The following is a 20,323-nucleotide window of genomic DNA, read 5'->3' as shown; positions in this document are numbered from 1 at the left end:
TTGTCAGTTCATCCAAGGTCATTCACTTTTCTGCTAAAATATATATTGTCTTGCTGATTTCATCTCTTCATGGGTCTTTGCAGAAGTCAAATAGTTAATAAACGGAGGTAGTACAAAATATTCTACAGTCATATATGTAATATATATTGTATGTGCTGAATTCTTTAAGTTAAGGATGAAATATTGGCTGCTTATATGTACATCTGGAATTGCTGATATGTATTCTTCCTGAGCGCTGGATCTTTCTAATATTTAAAGTCCACTCCTCTGCTTTTCCTTAGCACCCCTCCCTCTTCTCACACACTCTTGCATTAAGAGATGAGTGTCTCAGTTTCCATTCAAGCACTTTGAACACATGCAGGATCTCACTGTTCTGGCATCCGAAACACAGCATCCAGCTCCCAGAGGACTTTCCTGTAAGGATCACATCTGCTTCAGAAGCAATGTCTTCACAAGTGAATAACCTGTCTCGTTCAAGAGTTATTGTAATATTCTCAGGATTTTATTAACTAAAAATACAAGCAAGATCAGGAGATCCAGGCTGGATTTGTCTCTGGAATTCTTAAGGAATCAGGTTGTCTTACGACCAATAAGGGGGTGCATTTTCTTTTATTAATGTTTTGGAAGAATACAGTGGTCCAAAGGTGTCTAACCTAAAGGAACTCAAGCTGCTGATGTACTGATGGTCAGAAAGTACAGTCTAATGGTGTAGAGAGATGAGACCGGATGATATCAACCCTCGCACAGGACTGGTGGTAGCCTTGGTGAGCATATTCCTTGTATTTGGCTTCATGTTTACAGTTTCGGGGTTCAAAGGGGAGACTTTGGGATCAATCCCACTCATCGCTATAGGGCCAGCTATTTTTCTTCCTGGTGTGGCAGCTATTACCTTGACTAGGAGAACTGATGGCTGTACTAAATGGCCCTATAAGTACTGTACTTGCTGCTGCAAAAAGGGCAAAGATAAAGAAAATGTGGAGCTTCTGAAGACCCCATCAGACAAGGAGTCTGGAAAAGGGAGCTCTAATGAGCTGGATAAAAAGGCAGAAAAAAAGGAAAAGGACGAAGGATCTGAACCCAGTAAAATCATCACAATAGGGGATTCAAGGACACCTAACACAAAGGTGGATGGAGATGAGGTGCTGAGGTATCTGGACAAGTGTTACTCCACAAACACATTACCTGGAGGAGTGGAAAACCACAACACTTGTTCTGTATTTGATAAAAAGTACACCCAAGACAGAATTATCTACACTGCCACAGAGGAGAAAGTTACCCTAGACCCTAGAGATAGTGATGCAGGAGCCCATCCGAAAGGAGGGGACAATTCCTATAACAGGTATTGCTGTTATGTAAAGACCACAGAAGTGACCTGGGACCAAGAGACAATTGTCTAAAACCCAAATACACATAAACATTTCTATTGTACTAGAATGTTTTTGCACTGCATGACAGATCCGGGCTCTGTTCTTTATTACAGTCCAGGCACTTGTACTCCACAGCTTCCTGCTAAGCGGTTGCTGCAGACCAGCATGTCTAAGATCATGGGTCACCAGTTTCCTTTGTGATCATTCTGGCCAATTGTTTGACCTCTGAACACAGTGCCTTGATGTGGAGCTGGACAAGTGTAATCAGCTACAAGACAATGAGCAGGGAGAACAGCTCAGGCAAACTGCGGTGTACACAGTTGATCCTCTTAGTGCACTAAATGCCATTATTGTCTATAGCTTTCTAATAAGTTGCTGTAACAACATTTTCTTTTTATAAATCATGTATGACTCAAAATATTAGGTTACACTTGGCAAAACAGGTACCCATATACGTTCCTGGTAACTGAAGAAATCCCAGCTTAGCAGTGCAATTATCTAACATTACATATTTGCTGAGATATGGAAGAGTTTGAACAATGGGATGCTAGTATCTGATTACAGAGTGTTAGGAGGGCTATTATTTAGACAGTTTTTAATATGTTGTGTAAAATTATATATTCATTTATTTAAAAACTGCATATCTTTTTAATCTTTAAATTCATTTTATTAATATTTATAATTGTGTTACTAAATCAACCACAGTTTTGTTACCCATATAATGAATCAGAAAAACATTTGAAACAATGTCTATTGTAATATTCTTTCTTGATCTCTAATTTATATAGGGCACTAACTGAGCTCCCTAATAGTCTCCAATTGCAAGTGTATAAATAAGTTATAAAGCATATATATTCCTAAAATATAGTATACTTTATAAGCCTTACATGAAAAATGATTTTCTATTAAACACTTAATGCATTTTAATGTATATAATTTTTGCAACATATTAAAACTGTTACTTCTGGTATTTTGCATTAACAGGCTGGAGCAAGGTAATATTTGGACCTTTCATTTTTTTCCTTAGTAAGAATCTGTTTGCATCCTCTAGAATAATTATTGACTATGTATTTGAAACTGTTGTTTGTAAAGTATAGGCTACCTAATGAACAGTAAAATATATTGCTTGCATATAAGCTGTGGAATTGTTTGCATTGTTTTTTTCCGGTTTGATACATTTTTAATAAATCAGGGCTTTGATGGGCTATGCATTACTTTAACTGTTTGCTGGGTTTGGTATGAAGTACTTAATCTAGAACATGGTTTAATCTTACACATTTGTAATAGCTTTTGAATGAGTTTTCAATATGCTGGCTTCACCTCATCAATTCTTGAAGGTCTTGCAAAATAAATTGTTTCTTAGACCTCTGGCTATGAAAAGATTAATGTCAAAAAGTTGACTAAGCTTTCAAACAGTAAAAGGGGAAAGTTCAGCTCTGCCCGTCCCACTTGGGGAAAGAGAACAGAGCTAAAAATCAGTGACCTTCAAGAGTAATGTGAAAAGGGATATGTACCTTATGTAACAGGGACCTGAATGGTCATTTAATCATTCAAAAAAATATATCAGATACATTGACCATTCTACAGCTGGACATACAAATTATACAGTAGACTTGTTAGTGGGTCCTGCTAATTTTTGATAAGATCAATTAAATGTGTTTACTGGCAGCCTCCGTGTGAGCTGGCATTTATTGCAAAGTCAAGACCAGACTCGTTAAATCTTAACCTGTCTGATTTTTTGCTCAGATTAGGGAATCTGAAAGTCCTATTCAAACCTAAGAATTTTGAAAATTGACCTGATTGTCTGTGCTAGTGCATTCCAGATAACTGGAGCTGCTCAGGAGAAGCCTAAGGGCCCCGTCACACATAACGACTCACCAGCGATCCCGACAGCGACATCAAAGTGTCAGGATCGCTGGTGAGTCGCTACATGATCGCTGGTAAGCTGTCAAACAGATAGCTTCACCAGCAATCAGCACAGCGACGCCGAGCGCGTGGCGTCGCTGTGTACTTTAGTTACCAGCGCACTGATGCAGGGAGCTGGTAACTAAGGTACACATCGGGTTTCTAAGGGGCGTGCGTCACTTAGAAACCCGATGTGTACCTTGGTTACCAGCTACCTGCATCAGCGCGCTGGTAACTAAGGTACACATCGGGTTTCTAGGCACAGCGCGCCCCCTTAGAAACCCAATGTGTACCTTAGTTACCAGCTCCTACTCGCTGGTCTCCCGCCTGTCACACGATACGTGCTGACCAGCAGGAGACCAGTGACCCCAAAAATGTCCAGGGCTTTCCATCAACGATCAGTGATACCGACGGGGGGCCAGTCGCTGATCGCTGTCACACACAGCGATCACGCTGGTGAGATCGCTGTTGCGTCACAAAACTAGTGACTCAGCAGCGATCTCGCTAGCGAGATCGCTATGTGTGACGGGGCCCTTAGAGACAGGAGTAAGAGGTTCTGATTATGGAGAATAATAAGATTATTGGCAGAAAAGAGAGTAAAGGTAGGTTGGTAGTCTGAGATGAGGGAGGGTATATAGGATTGCAGAACTATAACGAGCTCTGTGGGTGAGACTGATAAGCTAAAATGTGTTTTGTAATGGATAGGCAAACAGTGCAATGACTGGCACAGTATAGAGACTTCAGTGTAACAGATGTACAAAAAGATGAATCTGGCTGTTGCATTCAGTATATATTGGAGAGGGAAAAGTTTAGAGAGCAGAAGATCAATTAGTAATTAATTAAAGTAATCAAATATCGGTAAGAGTTTTGGTTGTTTTTACAGTAAGAAAACACGGGCATTACATACCTGGTAATGTGTTTTTTCATGAGACAAGATGGCACCACGAGAGAGGGGATCCGCCCAGCGAGGACAGGAAACCTTCAAGATAAAAGGGGCGGCTCCTCTCTCTGCATCAGTTGTTTTACAGAGCACGAGAGGAACTCCGCAGGTTAGTGTACACATAAATAATACATCCTTTACACTACTAAATTTCCAACACCAAAGGGAGTGTATAATGCTAATAATGCACCCCACTAATGACGTGATCAATAGGGAGGGAATATAAGGGTGCCGTCATGTCTCATGAAAAAACACATTACCAAGTATGTAATACCCGTGTTTTTCCATCCTACATGACGGCACCACGAGAGAGTTACAGAGATTTGCATTCTCTTAGGGAGGGATCACTGCTCGTAACACTCTTGTCCCGAATGCGAGATCAGAGGTAGCAGATAGGTCTAATCTGTAATGTTTGAAAAAGGTAGATGGAGAGGACCAAGTGGCCGCCTTACAGATTTGGTCAATGGAGGCATCAGCTCTCTCCACCCAGGACGTCGCCATGGCCCTCGTGGAGTGGGCTTTTAGGCCTTCTGGAACAGCCCTGCCTGCACTACTATATGCTAGCATGATGGCCTCTCTCACCGATCCAGCTATAGTCTGCTTAGAGGCTTTAAGGCCTTTTCTTGCCCCCTGGTATGAGACAAATAAGGCCCTCTGCTTTCTCCATGGTTTTGTCATCTCTAAATACTGTAGGATACATCTCCTAATGTCTAAGCAATGAAGTCTCTCCTCCTTCTGGTTACCGGGGTTAGGACAAAAGGATGGTAAGACTAACTCCTGAGCCCTGTGGAATTTCGACACTACCTTAGGGAGGTATGCTGGGTCTAATTTTAACGCAACACTATCGTCCATGACCTGCATGTATGGCGGGTCTGCGTGTAAGTCTCCGACCCTACGGGCCGATGTGAGTGCCACTAATATGGCTGTCTTCAAAGTTAACACTTTATCTGATGTTGCATTTATCGGTTCAAATGGACTTTCTACCAGAGACGATAGGACTAAATTTAGATCCAAGGGAGGAGGCCTAGGAGACGGGACAGAGTCCGCTCTAGTACAGGCAAGGATAAACCTGGTCACCCATCTATTGTTTGCCAGGTCATAGTTGAATAAGGCTGTCAGGGCTGAGATGTGAACTTTGAGGGTGCTGACCGCTAACCCCAACTCTAAACCCTTCTGCAGAAACTCCAGTACTGCCCCTACCGGTACCTCCCTCCCGTATCGGGCCTGAGGTAGATAAAAATTTCCTCCATATCCTTCCATGAATTTTCATAGTCACTGGTTTTCTGCTATTGAGTAAGGTGGATACTAACCCTGCTGAGAAACCTTTTTTCTCTAACAGTGACCTTTCAAATTCCAGGCTGTCAAATGCAGCCTGGACTTCGGAGGGTAATTGAAGGGACCTTGTGTTAGCAGGTCATGATCTTCTGGGAGCACCCATGGGTCCGTCACTGACATCACTCTCAGCCAGTAGAACCAGGGTCTTTTCGGCCAAAAAGGAGCTATCATAATTACTCTGGCTTGGTCCTCCCTGATCTTCCTCAAAACTGCTGGAATGAGGCATATTGGAGGGAAGGCGTACATGAGACCTGGTGTCCACTTTATCCTGAAGGCGTCTACTGCCAACGGCCTGTCTGCTGGACTTAGGGAGCAGAATTTTTGAACCTTCTTGTTGGTTTTTGAGGTGAAGAGATCTATGATGGGCTTCCCCCACATATGCACAATCCGTTGAAAAATGGACTCTTTTAGGCACCATTCTCCTTGCCTCAGGTGGTTCCTGCTCAGAAAGTCTGCCTTCAGGTTGTCTACGCCTCGAATATGCAGGGCCGATAATGAAAGGAACTGGTGTTCTGCTTTTGACATGATCCTTCCTGCTATTCGCATCAGGGACCGAGAATGGGTGCCCCCTGGTGGTTCACATATGCGACTGCTGTACGGTTGTCTGACAGGTCTCTCACATGATGTCCTCTTAGGTGTGTCAACAATCCTTCCAGCGCCCTTTTGATGGCTAGTAGCTCCCACTCGTTTGAGGATAGACTTCTTTCCTCCTGGACCCAGGGATCCTGGAGTCATAGTGTTTCTAGATGGGCTCCCAAGCCCCAAGGACTGGCGTCCGTTGTGACTACTCTGGAGGCTGTGTTCATCCAGGGCACTCCTCTTGGGGAGGACTCTATCTGTAACCACCACTTGAGTGACTGGAGTACAGGGTCCGGGAGGGTGAGCTTCTGCTCTAACTGCCCCTGAAGCCTCAGGTCGTTTTGTAGAACACACCACTGAAGTTCTCTTGTGTGAAACTGGGCCCATTTTACTGCTGGTATACAGGAAGTTAGGGACCCCAACACTGACATGGCATTCTCAGAGTCATTTCTGTTTTTTTAATGTTGCCATGATTAGATTTTTGATCTTTTCTTCCTTTCTCCTCTGGGAGGCGACACTCTTGTACCACCAAGTCCACTGTTAAGCCTAAAAAAATCTGGATCATTGCCGGTACCAGTTTGGGTTTCTTGAGGTTCAGTTGCCCACCCAGGGTCTGTAGGGTCTCCATCACTATTTTGACTTGTTCCTGACAGTGAGAGAAATTTCTTCCCACTATCAAGAAGTCATCCAGATATGGTATCACCATATCACATGGTATCACATGTCTTTTTCCCTGACATGTGCTGTGATCTCTGCAATTAATTTTGTGAAGACTCGGGGGGCTATCGCTACACAAAAGGGCAGGGCCCTGTATTGAAAGTGATGTCACTGAGACCTTATCTGGACCGCCACTCTGAGATATTTGCGGTCTTGTTGTCAGATGGGGACATGATAGTAAGCATCCTTGAGATCCAGGACTGCCATGTAGCACTGAGGATAGAGGAGCTTCACTCCTGACCTTATCATTTCCATCTTGAATGATGGAACTATCAGATATTTGTTGAGGCCTTTCAAATTTATGATCGTCCTCCAGGAATTCATATATATTTTTTATTTTTTTATTCATATATTTTTATTCATCCAATTTCAACTGCATTTTATATACTAATAAAGATTTTAACACATTCACTTCCAATAATATCCCTTTTATTATTTAAAATATTTTTTTAATCATTTCTTCCTCTCTCAGCAACTTTTCCTCTGCTCACTTGGAGTAGCGGATCACACAGTGGCTAACACCTTTTTTTCGTTCCTTTTCCACGGGTTCGTGCAGCGTTTCCTTCTTTTTTTTTTTTTTTTTTTTTTTTTTTTCTTTTCTTTTTCTTTTTTTCCTTTATTTCTTCTTTATTTTTCTTCACTTCCTTCCTCTTCTCTATTTTTTATCTGTGAACACACCAAATGTATTAATTCTTTTGAATGTACTAAGTTTTTAAACATTTATACTGATGATCTCTGACCTTTATCCCTTCCCCAACATGTGACTCTTGGCGCCAATATTTGAACCATGTATGTATAAAACCGGCAATGTCTTTACCTGCCTGTACATGTCATCCCCTGAGGAAGAGGTTTTATGACCTCGAAACGCGTTGGGAAATAAATATATTAAATATACCACCTGTGAGGATTGATGGTCTGGCAGCGCACGTTTTGATCCATAAAAGTCCTATTAGTGAATCTTAATGTAGCACTGAGGATAGAGGAGCTTCACTCCTGACCTTATCATTTCCATCTTGAATGATGGAACTATCAGATATTTGTTGAGGCCTTTCAAATTTATGATCGTCCTCCAGGAATTGTCTGGCTTTTTTATAAGAAATAGGGGGGAGTAAAACCCTTCCTTCTTCTCTTTTTCCAGAATTTCTCCCAGGACGTGTTTTTCTAGAAGTGATAACACTTCTCCTTCCAGACTTTCTTGTTTTTCTTGAGATTACTGTACTGGAGTCTGCATGTATCTTCGTGGCGGCCAGTGGTGGAATCTTAATTCCAGACCCAACCCTACTATTTATCGGATCCAGGTACTGGATGAGATCCTCTCCCAGGCTGGGAGGAAGTGAGAGAGCCTTTCTCCCACCTGGGAAGGACCGTCACTGGGAGGGTTTTTTTTGCGTCTTTGGAGGGCTTGCCGAAATAGAAGCCTCTCCCACCTCTTGGCAAAATTGTTTCTGTCTCGATCCCTGTACTGTTGTCTTCTAAATTTTTGGCCCTTCTGAAAGGAGCGCCGAAAGGCCTGAAATGGCTGTTTTGGGAAATTCTTCTTTTTGTCGCCGGCTTTCTCCAACATGTCATCCAATGCCGGTCCAAACAGGAAATTTCCCTCACATGGCAGAGAGCAGAGTTTCATCTTTGCCTGATTGTCCCCCAGCCAGCATTTGAGCCATACTGCCCGGCGTCCTACATTGGTTAAGGCCGCTGACTTTGCTGCTAGCCTGGCTGAATCTTCAGCGAGAAAGACTGCCGCTGCTCTGATGGCCGGTAATGTTTCCAGAATAGATTCCCTGGGGACTCCTTGCTCCAGCTGGTCTTCCAGGTTGTCCACCCATATTTTTAGGGACCTAGCCACACAAGTGGCTGCGATGGCAGGCCTTAGGGCCCCAGCCAAGGCTTCCCAGGCCGTTTTAAGACAATTGTCTGTCTTTCGGTCCAGAGGTTCTTTTAGAGAACCTAAATCCTCAAAGGGTAGGGAGGATTTCCTGGCGACTTTTGATATTGCTACATCTATTTTTGGAACTCTATCCCAGGACGAGGATGCCTCTTCCTCAAAGGGGTACCTCCTTTTTAGGGAATTGATTATCTGGGACTTCTCTGGTTTTTCCCATTCCCATTTTATGAGTCCTTCCAGTTGCTCATTAATAGGGAAGGCTCTACGTTTTTTCTTCTGTAGTCCACTAAACATGAGTTCCTGAGCTGTCTTTTTTGCTCGCTCATCTACCAGCCCCATGGTAGACCGGATTGCTTTTATAAGCTTATCTGTAGCTTCTACTAGGAATGCGGCTTCCTCGTCAGAGCTACTATCTGAATAGCGGGTTTTATCTGAGTCCTCCTCTGACCCTGTGGAGTCCTCCTGAGAGACCACTGAGGGGCTGGATCTATCTCTAGTTATATCCGTATCCACTGATTGTAATGCCCTTACTGATTTGCAAACCTATGTTTGAATTAGGGTTTTCAGACTGTCAGAGAATGAGGGTGTCTCTTCCGCTACTGTCTTGTTAATACAATCCTGGCATAAACTTTTATTCCAGGATGCTCCTAAGGAACTATTGCATAAAGGAAATTCTTTATTTTTTATTTTTTCCCTACTCTTCTTAGGGACCTCCTATACTCCACCCGCCAATGTATGTAAAAGAGGGGAGAGAGGAGACAAGAGAGAGAGAAAGAGAACAGACATTAGAGTGCTGGACTTTCTCGAAGCTCACTCACCACTCGGACGCTTCACAGAACGGGTACCGGATCTGGAGGCTGACTGGTCTTCTCAATGTCTCCCAAAGAGACTAGGGACCCCTCCTTCTTGTGGCGACGATCCGCCCGTGCGCTGCCCGAGCGGCTCCCACTGCTGCTGCGGCGTGTCTGGCTCTTCTCCTCTGTGCACGACTGCCTCTCCTTCGCCTACTGGCACGGTTGTAAGTGCTCTGGCGAAGGGCTCTCCATTTTATGAACTGTTTAGCTGCTGCTGCTTTGTGCTGAAGCAGACACATCCAACTCAAAAATGGTGTGGTGACGCCTGCCAGCACTTCCTGTTGCTTTAAATAGCAGCATTCTCTCTTTTTTTAATTAATTGGACCACCTGGTTGATCCTGCACCTGCTGGCCGCTTGCAATTTATGCCCCCTACACCTGCGCACTGTAGCTTGCATGTGCGCGCACCTGGCACCACATCCGGTGCGCGCCCCCTGTTTTGTGGCTGCTTGCTGTGCGCGCTTCCCCTGATGCCTGCCGGGTGTCGCGCCGCACTTCCAGGTCGCCCACAACTACTTCCGGTCACTAGGTGGGCGTACCCGGCCTCCTCGCAGCTCTGGCCCTGTCATGAGCGCTCACAATGCGCGCGCCTTGTCGACCCCTGCGCCGAGCGCCCCCCTCAGCAGCACGTACCTGGCTTCCCTTCTGGTGCGCACCCGGGACTCTTGCAGCGTTCCCATGCCCTTGGCTGCCATGACATCTGCGCCCTCATACCTGCTTCCTCCGGACCCCTGCTGACTGTCTGTCACCTGAGGGAATATGGACATCACCCTGGCCACCACTGCTCACAGGTACTTGCTTCCAGGGTTCATCCAGAGGGTCTGGTGTCTGGCCTCAACAGGGAGGGTACACATATGTGGCCTCCAAGGAGCATTGCTTCTGCCCGGGCACCGATGTGCCACACGGGCTGCATGGCCACTGTACCTCGACAGGAAGGGAACACAGAAAGTGGCCTCAGTGGACTTTTTATGGGGCGTATCAACGTCTGGGAGGGTACACCGGATGTGGTCTCCAAGGCATCCAACTTCACCCGGGCAGTCTGCCTCACAGGCTGTGGCCATGCACTCGCTCAGGGGGGACATAGGAATATATGGCCCCCGAGGCGACTACCGATACCTGGCGACGGGCGTAGCAGACCGTTACCTGCCATTAATCACCCGACCCAGGCCCAGGCATCCTCTTCTTTCTTCTTTCTTCAAGAGGTTTTCATCTTGAGAGTTCCCCATCGAGGACAGGAAACCAACTGATGCGGAGAGAGGAGCCGCCCCTTTTATCTTGAAGGTTTCCTGTCCTCGCTGGGCAGATCCCCTCTCTCGTGGTGCCGTCATGTAGGATGGAAAAAGAGTAGATTCTGGAGTTACATATGAGATATAGGTGGCAAGGGTGTTCAAGTGATCCAGTATAAAAAATTGAGTTACGAAGTGAGTCCCATTACTCTGGAAGTGGAAAACAAAATTACGGTATAAGGGGAATTGCTCAGCTTGACCAATTAAAAATTGGATAAAGTGGTTAATCCACTTAAAGAAATTCTGTCCCAAGGTTTTTTGATACCTCATTTGAGAGTTGTGACCCTAATTCCAGTGGTGTGTCAGTTACTTGCAGCAGTTTTTAAAAAATCCCTGTTTTATCCACTGCTGATCTACTAATTCTCTTAATGCTGAGCTTTATATGATCCCACCCACATCACTGTTTGGCAGTTTTCTGAATACATAGGCAGAATGCTTATTTCTGAATAATCTCTCCCCCTCCACTGCATAAGCTGACAGATGTGTGCATAGGCAGACAGCTGCCAATCAGTGGTGTGGGTGGAGTCATACAGAGCTCATGAAAATGCAGAACTACATGATAGTAGGTTTACTAGTTCACTAGTGATAATCTGCTATCTGTTTATAAAACAGTAATTTTATCAAAACCACAGCAAGTAGCTGTAAGTAAGTGATATGATCACTGGAATCCAGGTCTTTGCCCCTATATCAAGTTATTAATTTAAGGTAGCAAAAACTTGGTGACAGATTCCCTTTAAGAATGGCAAAAGAATGCAGATGCACTCAGGAGCCAGTTCAGGAACAAAAGAGAAAGTGCGCTTGATGATTTTAAGTGATCTCCCAAGAGAAAGTGACTTGAACAAAGGTGAATGATTTGCACAGAATATGGAACTACAGTAGGAATGTGCTTGCAACAATTTATCCACCTTCACTTATTGGAATTAGGCCAGGTTCACATAGCGTTAACAGCAGTCCGTTCAACGCATAGCGCTGACGTGTGTGGAGGGTAGTGAATATTCATTGCTATTTAGTAGCGCGCGCAGTGTCAGCTGCAGCTGCCGGGCGGTCAAATTTGCCCGCTACTTAAGACAAATGAATATTCACTTCTCTCCATGCCCATGGGAGTGGAGAGAAATGAATATTCATTTCTCTTAAGTAGCAGGCACATGTGACTGCCCAGCAGCTGCAGGAACCCTGAGACTACTGTGCGCGCTATTACAGAGAAGTGAATATTCACTGCCAGCGCAGTGAATATTCATTTTTATTTAGCAGCAGTCACAGGCTTTAACCACAGCAACCGGCTCTTGCATCCTGCGACCTGCTGCTCCTCTGCTGCCCCTCGTTCTCCATCTTCTGGGACCCTCACTCGAGTATAAGCTGAGGGGGTCATTTTCAGCAAAAAAAATGTGCTGAAAAACTCGGCTTATACTCAAGTATATATAAATAAATCTAATAATCTTTATTTTTATATAGTGCTAACATATTCCGCAGCGCTTTTGCAGTTTGCACATATTTTCGTCACTGTCTCACAATCTAAATTCCCTATCAGTATGTCTTTGGAGCGTGGGAGGAAACCGGAGTACCCGGAGGAAACCCACGCAAACACGGGGAGAACATACAAACTCCTTGCAGATGTTGTCCTTGGTGGGATTCGAACCCAGGGCTCCAGTGCTGCAAGGCCGCAGCGCTAACCACTGATATATGGTAACTAAGTCCCACATCAATGGTGATGCTAAAGGGTGTCTTCTCAAAGACATGCCCTTTTAGAAAGGTATCAATTTGAAATATAATATGTAAACCGCCATCTTTGAAATTGGATACTTGTCATCAAGCAGTGGAAAGTAGGCTTCCAAAGTTGCTCATGTCTGAAGTTCAGAAAGTTTTAGAAAGCCATTTCTGCATACATAAACGTGGGTTTGAATTGTGCAAATGTAAAATGAGGTGCCACTAAATTTTGGTAGTAAAGACAGAAGAAATACAGTACTTTACCATCTAAGCTGGGACAATTGGGTAGTGGCATATTAGGGCTACAGTTGTTAGGGCCTTATAGTAGTGTATACCTGGTCCAGAGTTTTACTGTTCATTTTCAAGAAGCCACTTCACAATAAAATAGATGGACATGTGGTCAATCTAATAATTAAAGGGTTTTTTCAGTTTCTTAACCCCTTAGTGACAGAGCCATTTTGCAGCTTAATGACCGGGCCAATTTTTACAATTCTGACCACTGTCGCTTTATGAGGCTATAACTCTGGAATGCTTTAACGGATCCCGCTGATTCTGAGAATGTTTTTCGTCACATATTGTACTTCATGTTAGTGGTAAAAATTTATTCGATATGACTTGTGTTTATTTATGAAAAAAACTAAATATGGCGAAAATTTATAAAATTTTGCAATTTTTAAACTTTAAATTTTTATGCCCTTAAATCAGAGAGATGTGTCACGCAAATTTCTTAATAAATAACATTTCCCACATGTTTACTTTACATCAGCACAATTTTGGAAACAAATTTTTTTTTTGTTAGGAAGTTATAAGGGTTAAAAGTGGGGCAGCGATTTCTCATTTTTACAACAAAATTTACAAAACCATTTTTTTTAGGGACCACGTCATATTTAAAGTCATTTTGAGGGGTGTACATGGCAGAAAATACCCAAAAGTGACACCATTCTAAAAACTGGACCCCTCAAGGTGCTCAAAACTACATTCAAGAAGTTTATTAACCATTTTCGTTCTTCACAGGAACTGAAGCAATGTGGAAGGAAAAAATTAACATTTAACTTTTTTTTGCAAAAAAATTAATTTAGAACAATTTTTTTTTTATTTTCACAAGTGTTAGAAAAGAAAATGAACCAAAAAATTTGTTGTGCAATTTCTCCTGAATGTGCCGATACCACATATGTGGGTGTAAACCACTTTTTGGGCGCACGGCAGGGATTGGAACGGAAGGAGCACCGTTTGACTTTTTCACGCAGAATTGGCTGGATTTGAGATCTGACGCCATGTTGCATTTAGAGAGCCTCTGATGTGCCTAAACAGTGGAAACCCCCCACAAGTGACCCCATTTTGGAAACTAGACCCCCTAAGGAACTTATCTGGATGTGTGGTGAGCACTTGTAACCCCCAAGTGCTTCACAGAAGTTTATAACGTACAGCCGTAAAAATAAAAAATCATTTTTTTTTCACAAAAATGATCTTTTTGCTCCCAATTTTTTATTTTATCAAGGGTAGCAAGAGGAATTAGACCCCAAAAGTTGTTGTGCAATTTGTCCTGAGTATGATGATACTCCATATGTGGGGGTAAACCACTTTTTGGGCACACGGCAGGGATTGGAATGGAAGGAGCGCCGTTTGACTTTTTCAACGCAGAATTGGCTGGATTTGAAATCTGACGCCATGTTGCGTTTAGAGAGCCTCTGATGTGCCTAAACAGTGGAAAAACCCCACAAGTAACCCCATTTTGGAAACTAGACCCCTTAAGGAACTTGTCTAGATGTGTGGTGAGCATGTTGAACCTCCAAGTGCTTCACAGAAGTTTATAACGCAGAGCCGTGAAAATAAAAAATCATTTTTTTCCCACAAAAATGATTTTTTCACCCCAAATTTGTATTTTTACAAGGATAACAGGAGAAATTAGACCCCCAAAGTTGTTGTGCAATTTGTCCTGAGTACGCCCATACCCCATATGTAGGAGTAAACCACTCTTTGGGTGCACGGCAGAGCTCAGAAGGGAAGGAGCACCGTTTGATTTTTTCAATGCAGAATTGGCTTGAATTAAGATTGGACGCCATGTCGTGTTTGGAGATGCCCTGATGTGCCTGAACATTGGAAACCCCCCACAAGTGACCCCATTTTGGAAACTAGACCCCGTAAGAAACTTATCTAGATGTGTGGTGAGCACTTTGAACCCCCAAGTGCTTCACAGAAGTTAATAACGCAGAGCAGTGAAAATAAAAAATAAAAATTTTCTTTTTCTCAAAAATGATCTCTTAGCCCACTATTTTTTATTTTCCTTAGGGTAACAGGAAAAATTGGACCACAAAAGTTGTTGTGCAATTTGTCCCGAGTACGCTGATACCCCATATGTGGGGGGAAACCACTGTTTGGGCGCATGGGAGAGCATGGAAGGGAAGGAGCGCCATTTTGAATGCAGACTTTGATGGAATGTTCTGGGGGTGTCATGTTGCGTTTGCAGAGCCCCTGATGTGCCTAAACAGTAGAAACCCCCCACAAGTGACCCCATTTTGGAAACTAGACCCCCCAAGGAGCTTATGTAGATATGTGATGAGCATTTTGATCGCCCAAGTGCTTCACAGAACTTTATAAACGCAGAGCCGTGAAAATAAAAAATCATTTTTATCCTCAAAAATGATTTTTTAGCCTGCTATTTTTTATTTTTCCAAGGGTAACAGGAGAAATTGGACCACAAAAGTAGTTGTGCAATTTGTCCTGAGTACACTGATACATCATATGTGGGGGGGAACCACTGTTTGGGCGCATGGGAGAGCCTGGAAGGGAAGGAGCTCCATTTTGGAATGCAGACTTTGATGGAATGTTCTGGGGGCGTCATGTTGCGTTTGCAGAGCCCCTGATGTGCCTAAACAGTAGAAATCCCCCACAAATGACACCATTTTGGAAACTAGACCCCCTAAGGAACTTATCTAGATGTGTGGTGAGCACTTTGAACCCCCCAAGTGCTTCACAGAAGTTTATAAACGCAGAGCCATGAAAATAAAAAATCATTCTAAGGCTAGTTTCACACTAGCGTACGGGCGAGGTGCGGAGGGCTGCAGACTCTTTATGCAGCTCCGCCCACAGCCGCACCTCCTCCTGTAAGCTCCGCCAACTTCAGCATGCGTACCCTATCTTTTGCATTAGGTATGCAGGCTGTGCCGATGTATGCGGATGCCTCTGCATGCGTCATTTTGACGGTGCAGCGACCTGCGTTGAACGCAACATGTTGCATTTTGGTGTGGTCGCGGCACCGTCAAAACGACACATGCGGAGGCATCCGCATACATCGGCACGGCCTGCATACCCAATGCAAAAGATAGGGTACGCATGCCGAGGTAGGCAGAGCTGACGAGAGGAGCTGCGGCCGTGGACGGAGCTGCACAGAGGAAATCTGCAGCCCTCCACACCTCGGGCATACGCTAGTGTGAAACTAGCCTCACCCTAACCCTAATTCTAAGGGTGTGTGCACACGTTGCGGATTCTGCTGCGGATCCGCAGTGGATTTGGCCCTGCGGATCCGCAGCAGTTTCTGCTGCGTTGTACAGTACCTTCATTTTCTATGGAAAATGAAAAATGCAATGCACACGCTGCAGATTTTTCTGCGCAGATTTGCTGTGGTTTGAAATCCACCACATGTCACTTCTTTATGCAGAATTCGCAGCGGTTTGACACAGTGAATATAACACTGCTGCAGCCAATCAGTTCTGAGCAGCTCATGCCATCAACTTGGACAGAGCTGTTGACATAATGTCAGAGCGACAGACATTAACAGATACTAGGAGCATTAGTGGAAACTCAGCGCTGGACTTCAAAGGTGATGTGAGTAAAGCACAGTTTGTTTTCTGCATAAAAATTGCAGTTGGGGAATAAGGGTTTTCTTGAACCGCAACATTCCTTCATTATGTCAAAGAATAGAAAGAAGATGCAGACTGATGGTGTATTTAGCTGAGTAGATAATCTGTGACCAGTGTTCAAAGGAATTCTCGGTCCTCAATATCTGTTCGTGTAAACTTTCTGGTGATCATCTGATGAACAAGCAAAATGATCTTTCATTGGGTAGAAAATGTATGCCAACAATGTCCAATGGACATTGGCCAACAGAGTACAGAGGTTGTGTTGTTGATAATATGACATTGTATGGAGACAGAACGACTATATTGGCAACTGTTCTGTCCTGGAGCCATGCATCGGCCCGTGAGTGCCAATGGACTGTAATATAGTTGATCAATGCTAATTAAGATACATTGATTTTCTTACACAGGACGTGCTGTAGAAGGAAGAAATTAAACCATTAGCACATACGGAGCCTTTGGTTATGACTGTTGTTGTGCTCGATTGAGTCAAAATATCAATATCACAAATAGATTTTCTTTTCGTGTTCGAAAGGTTTTCATCTGGACACTCGTTACTTCCAACATAAAAAAATCCACCGTTGTTTTCTGGTACCAAATGCAAGTTGCTCCGAGAGTAATTAATTTGAGAGGTAGTGACATTTCATTGTAAACTCTGAAAGGGTTATGTACAGAAATAAAAAGATCCTCTTTAAAGTACTCTAAATATGTTATCATTCATTGATTTTTTATGCAAGAATTATGTTAATAAGATTAACGTAAAATTAAAAATAATACAAAAATCCCATAAACTATCATAATCTTCTTTACCAATGTTTACAATAGAATACCAGGATTTTGTCTAGCTACAAGAGGGTTAGACAATGTAAAGTGGGATTTGAGAGTCTTAAATTGTGCCAGGTTTATTAAAATGGTTTATACTGCCCGGTGCCCGCACTTAGCCAAACACTGCCTGGAGAAAATGAATTATTCCCCCCCGGCAGCGTTACAGTTTCAGTTATGGGGTCAGTGTCGGTGTGGGTTCAGTCACAGCTCTAAGTATACACAGCGGTGCATGTAACCGCTCTCCCTTTACTGGCTGACACTGGCGCTGTATTGGGATTGGCTGTCAGTCAGAGTTGGGGGCATGGTTACAGCCGCCGTTCCGTATTCTCAGAAGAGTGACTGAACCAGCGCCAGCACCACCCTTGTGACTTTAACCGGAACACCGCCGGGGAAATAAAGTTCATTTTCTTCAAGCAGCGTTCGGCTAAATGCAGGTGTCAGGCAGGTTAATAACCCTATTAACCTGTAGATTAACCCCATAACTGCATGCCATCATGAAAACAAACAAGTTTGGAATTGAGTTTTTCTATATTGTGTCATTTTCCTACAATGAGAGCTTTTATAGTGTTTCCGTGGAACTTGGCCACTAGTGCCTGCACAGACACCGCCGAATGTGCGCAGTAGTTACATTCTGGGAGAGAGATTAACTTGATTTCTATACAGCAGTTGCTTCTATATAGCAGTTAGCTGCTCACCTCCTCAACCCTTCCTCTCAGTTTCTGAAGACCTGGTGTTACAAATCTGGCAAAATCACCAGCCTATTGCATTGAGTTCTTTCACAGCAGTTCTACGAATTAGGGCTCTCACTTTCCAGAGCCATGTACTTGTTTAAATGCCCTATTGGCTCTATATGTAAAAACAGTGATAGCAGTGCAGATTCAAAGCAAACCACAGATAGCTGAATGTGATATAGCAGAAATTTTCCTGAGCTTTTCAGATCTACTAATATAATTCTTCTGCTCACCAGAACTGTCACTCAAGGAGCAGAGCTCGCCCTCCCAGAAACCAGGAACTGAGGAGACTGTAAGGGGAATGCATAGCTCTGAGCTGCTCATGAGAAAACTTGTTAATACCCCTTTAACGTCATTTTATGCCAAATTCTTCAAAATGGCAAATGTGATACTTCAATTTTTGCTTAAAAAAAAAGTGTATATTTTTGAAAAAAATTACATGTTCTGTTAAGGTGTCCCAAAATTTAAGCAAACATTTCAGAACTGGAATATATTTCGCATACATTAGGAAACTTTTTAAAAAGTCACAATGGATGAATATGCCGAAACCTCAAACTTTTAATGGTGATCACAAAAATAGACGCAAACACATAATAAATAGATCTATTTGCAGATGTAAAGAATAAGGCAGAAATGAAAAACAGTTGGAAAACACCAAAAACGCAACAAAAAGGGAAAATACAATAATGAGACCAGTTTATGAAAAAGTGGAATGAGATTAGTTGATAATGTAAGTTGCTATGTTCACCCCCATTTACTAACAGAGACATACAGTTGTGGCCAAAAGTATTGACACCCCTGCAATTCTGTCAGATAATACTCAGTTTCTTCCTGAAAATGATTGCAAACAAATTCTTTGGTATTATCATCTTCATTTAGTTTGTCTTAAATGAAAAAAACACACAAGAGAATGAAGCAAAAAGCAAAACATTGATCATTTCACACAAAACTCCAAAAATGGGCCAGATAAAAGTATTGGCACCCTCAGCCTAATACTTGGTTGCACAACCTTTAGCCAAAATAACTGCGACCAACCGTCACCATCAGTGAGTTTTGTTACAATGCTCTGCTGGAATTTTAGACTATTCTTCTTTGACAAACTGCTCCAGGTCCCTGATATTTGAAGGGTGCCTTCTCCAAACTGCCATTTTTAGATCTCTCCACAGGTGTTCTATGAGATTCAGGTCTGGATTCATTGCTGGCCACCTTAGAAATCTCCAGTGCTTTCTCTCAAACCATTTTCTAGTGCTTTTTGAAGAGTGTTTTGGGTCATTGTCCTGCTGGAAGACCCATGACCTCTGAGGGAGACCCAGCTTTCTCACACTGGGCCCTACATTATGCTGCAAAATTTGTTGGTAGTCTACAGACTTCATAATGCCATGCACAAGGTCAAGCAGTCCAGTGCCAGAGGCAGCAAAGCAACCCCAAAACAGCAGGGAACCTCCGCCATGTTTGACTGTAGGGGCTGTGTTTTTTTCTTTGAATGCCTCTTTTTTTCTCCTGTAAACTCTATGTTGATGCCTTTGCACAAAATGCTCTACTTTTGTCTCATCTGACCAGAGAACATTCTTCCAAAACGTTTTAGACTTTTTCAGGTAAGTTTTGACAAACTCCAGCCTGGCTTTTTTATGTCTCGGGGTAAGAAGTGGGGTCTTCTTGGGTCTCCTACCATACAGTCCCTTTTCATTCAGACGTCGACGGATAGTACGAGTTGACACTGTTGTACCCTCGGACTGCAGGGCAGCTTGAACTTGTTTGGATGTTAGTCGAGGTTGTTTATCCAACATCCGCACAATCTTGTGTTGAAATCTCTTGTCAATTTTTCTCTTCCGTCCACATATAGGGAGGTTAGCCACAGTGCCATGGGCTTTAAACTTCTTGATGACACTGCGCACGGTAGACACAGGTCTTTGGAGATGGACTTGTAGCCTTGAGATTGCTCATGCTTCCCCACAATTTGGTTTCTCAAGTCCTCAAACAGTTCTTTGGTCTTCTTTCTTCTCTCCATGCTCAATGTGGTACACACAAGGGCACAGTACAGAGGTTGAGTCAACTTTAATCCATGTCAACTGGCTGCAAGTGTGATTTAGTTATTGCCAACACCTGTTAGGTGCCACAGGTAAGTTACAGGTGCTGTTAATTGCACAAATTAGAGAAGCATCACATGATTTTTCGAACAGTGACAATACTTTTGTCCACCCTCTTTTTTATGTTTGGTGTGGAATTATATCCAATTTGGCTTTAGGACAATTCATTCTGTGTTTTTTCATTTAAGCCAAATTAAATGAAGATAATAATACCAAAGAATTTGTGTTTGCAATCATTTTCAGGAAGAAACTGAG

The 20,323-nt window shown here is 43.2% G+C and overlaps 1 protein-coding gene across 1 annotated transcript; it reads left to right on the top strand.

The window, feature by feature from the left end:
* Window positions 1-351: 351 nt before the first annotated feature.
* TMEM215 (transmembrane protein 215) lies at window positions 352-2,662 on the top strand. The gene has a single exon (XM_073552418.1). The coding sequence runs from the start codon at window positions 717-719 to the stop codon at window positions 1,395-1,397; it is 681 nt and encodes a 226-aa protein (XP_073408519.1). The 5' UTR covers window positions 352-716; the 3' UTR covers window positions 1,398-2,662.
* Window positions 2,663-20,323: the final 17,661 nt, after the last annotated feature.

Source organism: Dendrobates tinctorius, unplaced genomic scaffold, assembly GCF_039654945.1.
Source record: "Dendrobates tinctorius isolate UK_male_01 unplaced genomic scaffold, ASM3965494v1 ptg000191l, whole genome shotgun sequence".
Classification (NCBI taxonomy): domain Eukaryota; kingdom Metazoa; phylum Chordata; class Amphibia; order Anura; family Dendrobatidae; genus Dendrobates; species Dendrobates tinctorius.
The sequence above is the reverse complement of the archived record's forward strand: the minus strand, read 5'-3'. Positions and strand labels throughout refer to the sequence as shown.

Excerpts from the sequence above, each read along its gene's own strand:
- TMEM215 (XM_073552418.1), top strand. The coding sequence starts at position 717 with ATGAGACCGGATGATATCAACCCTCGCACAGGACTGGTGGTAGCCTTG.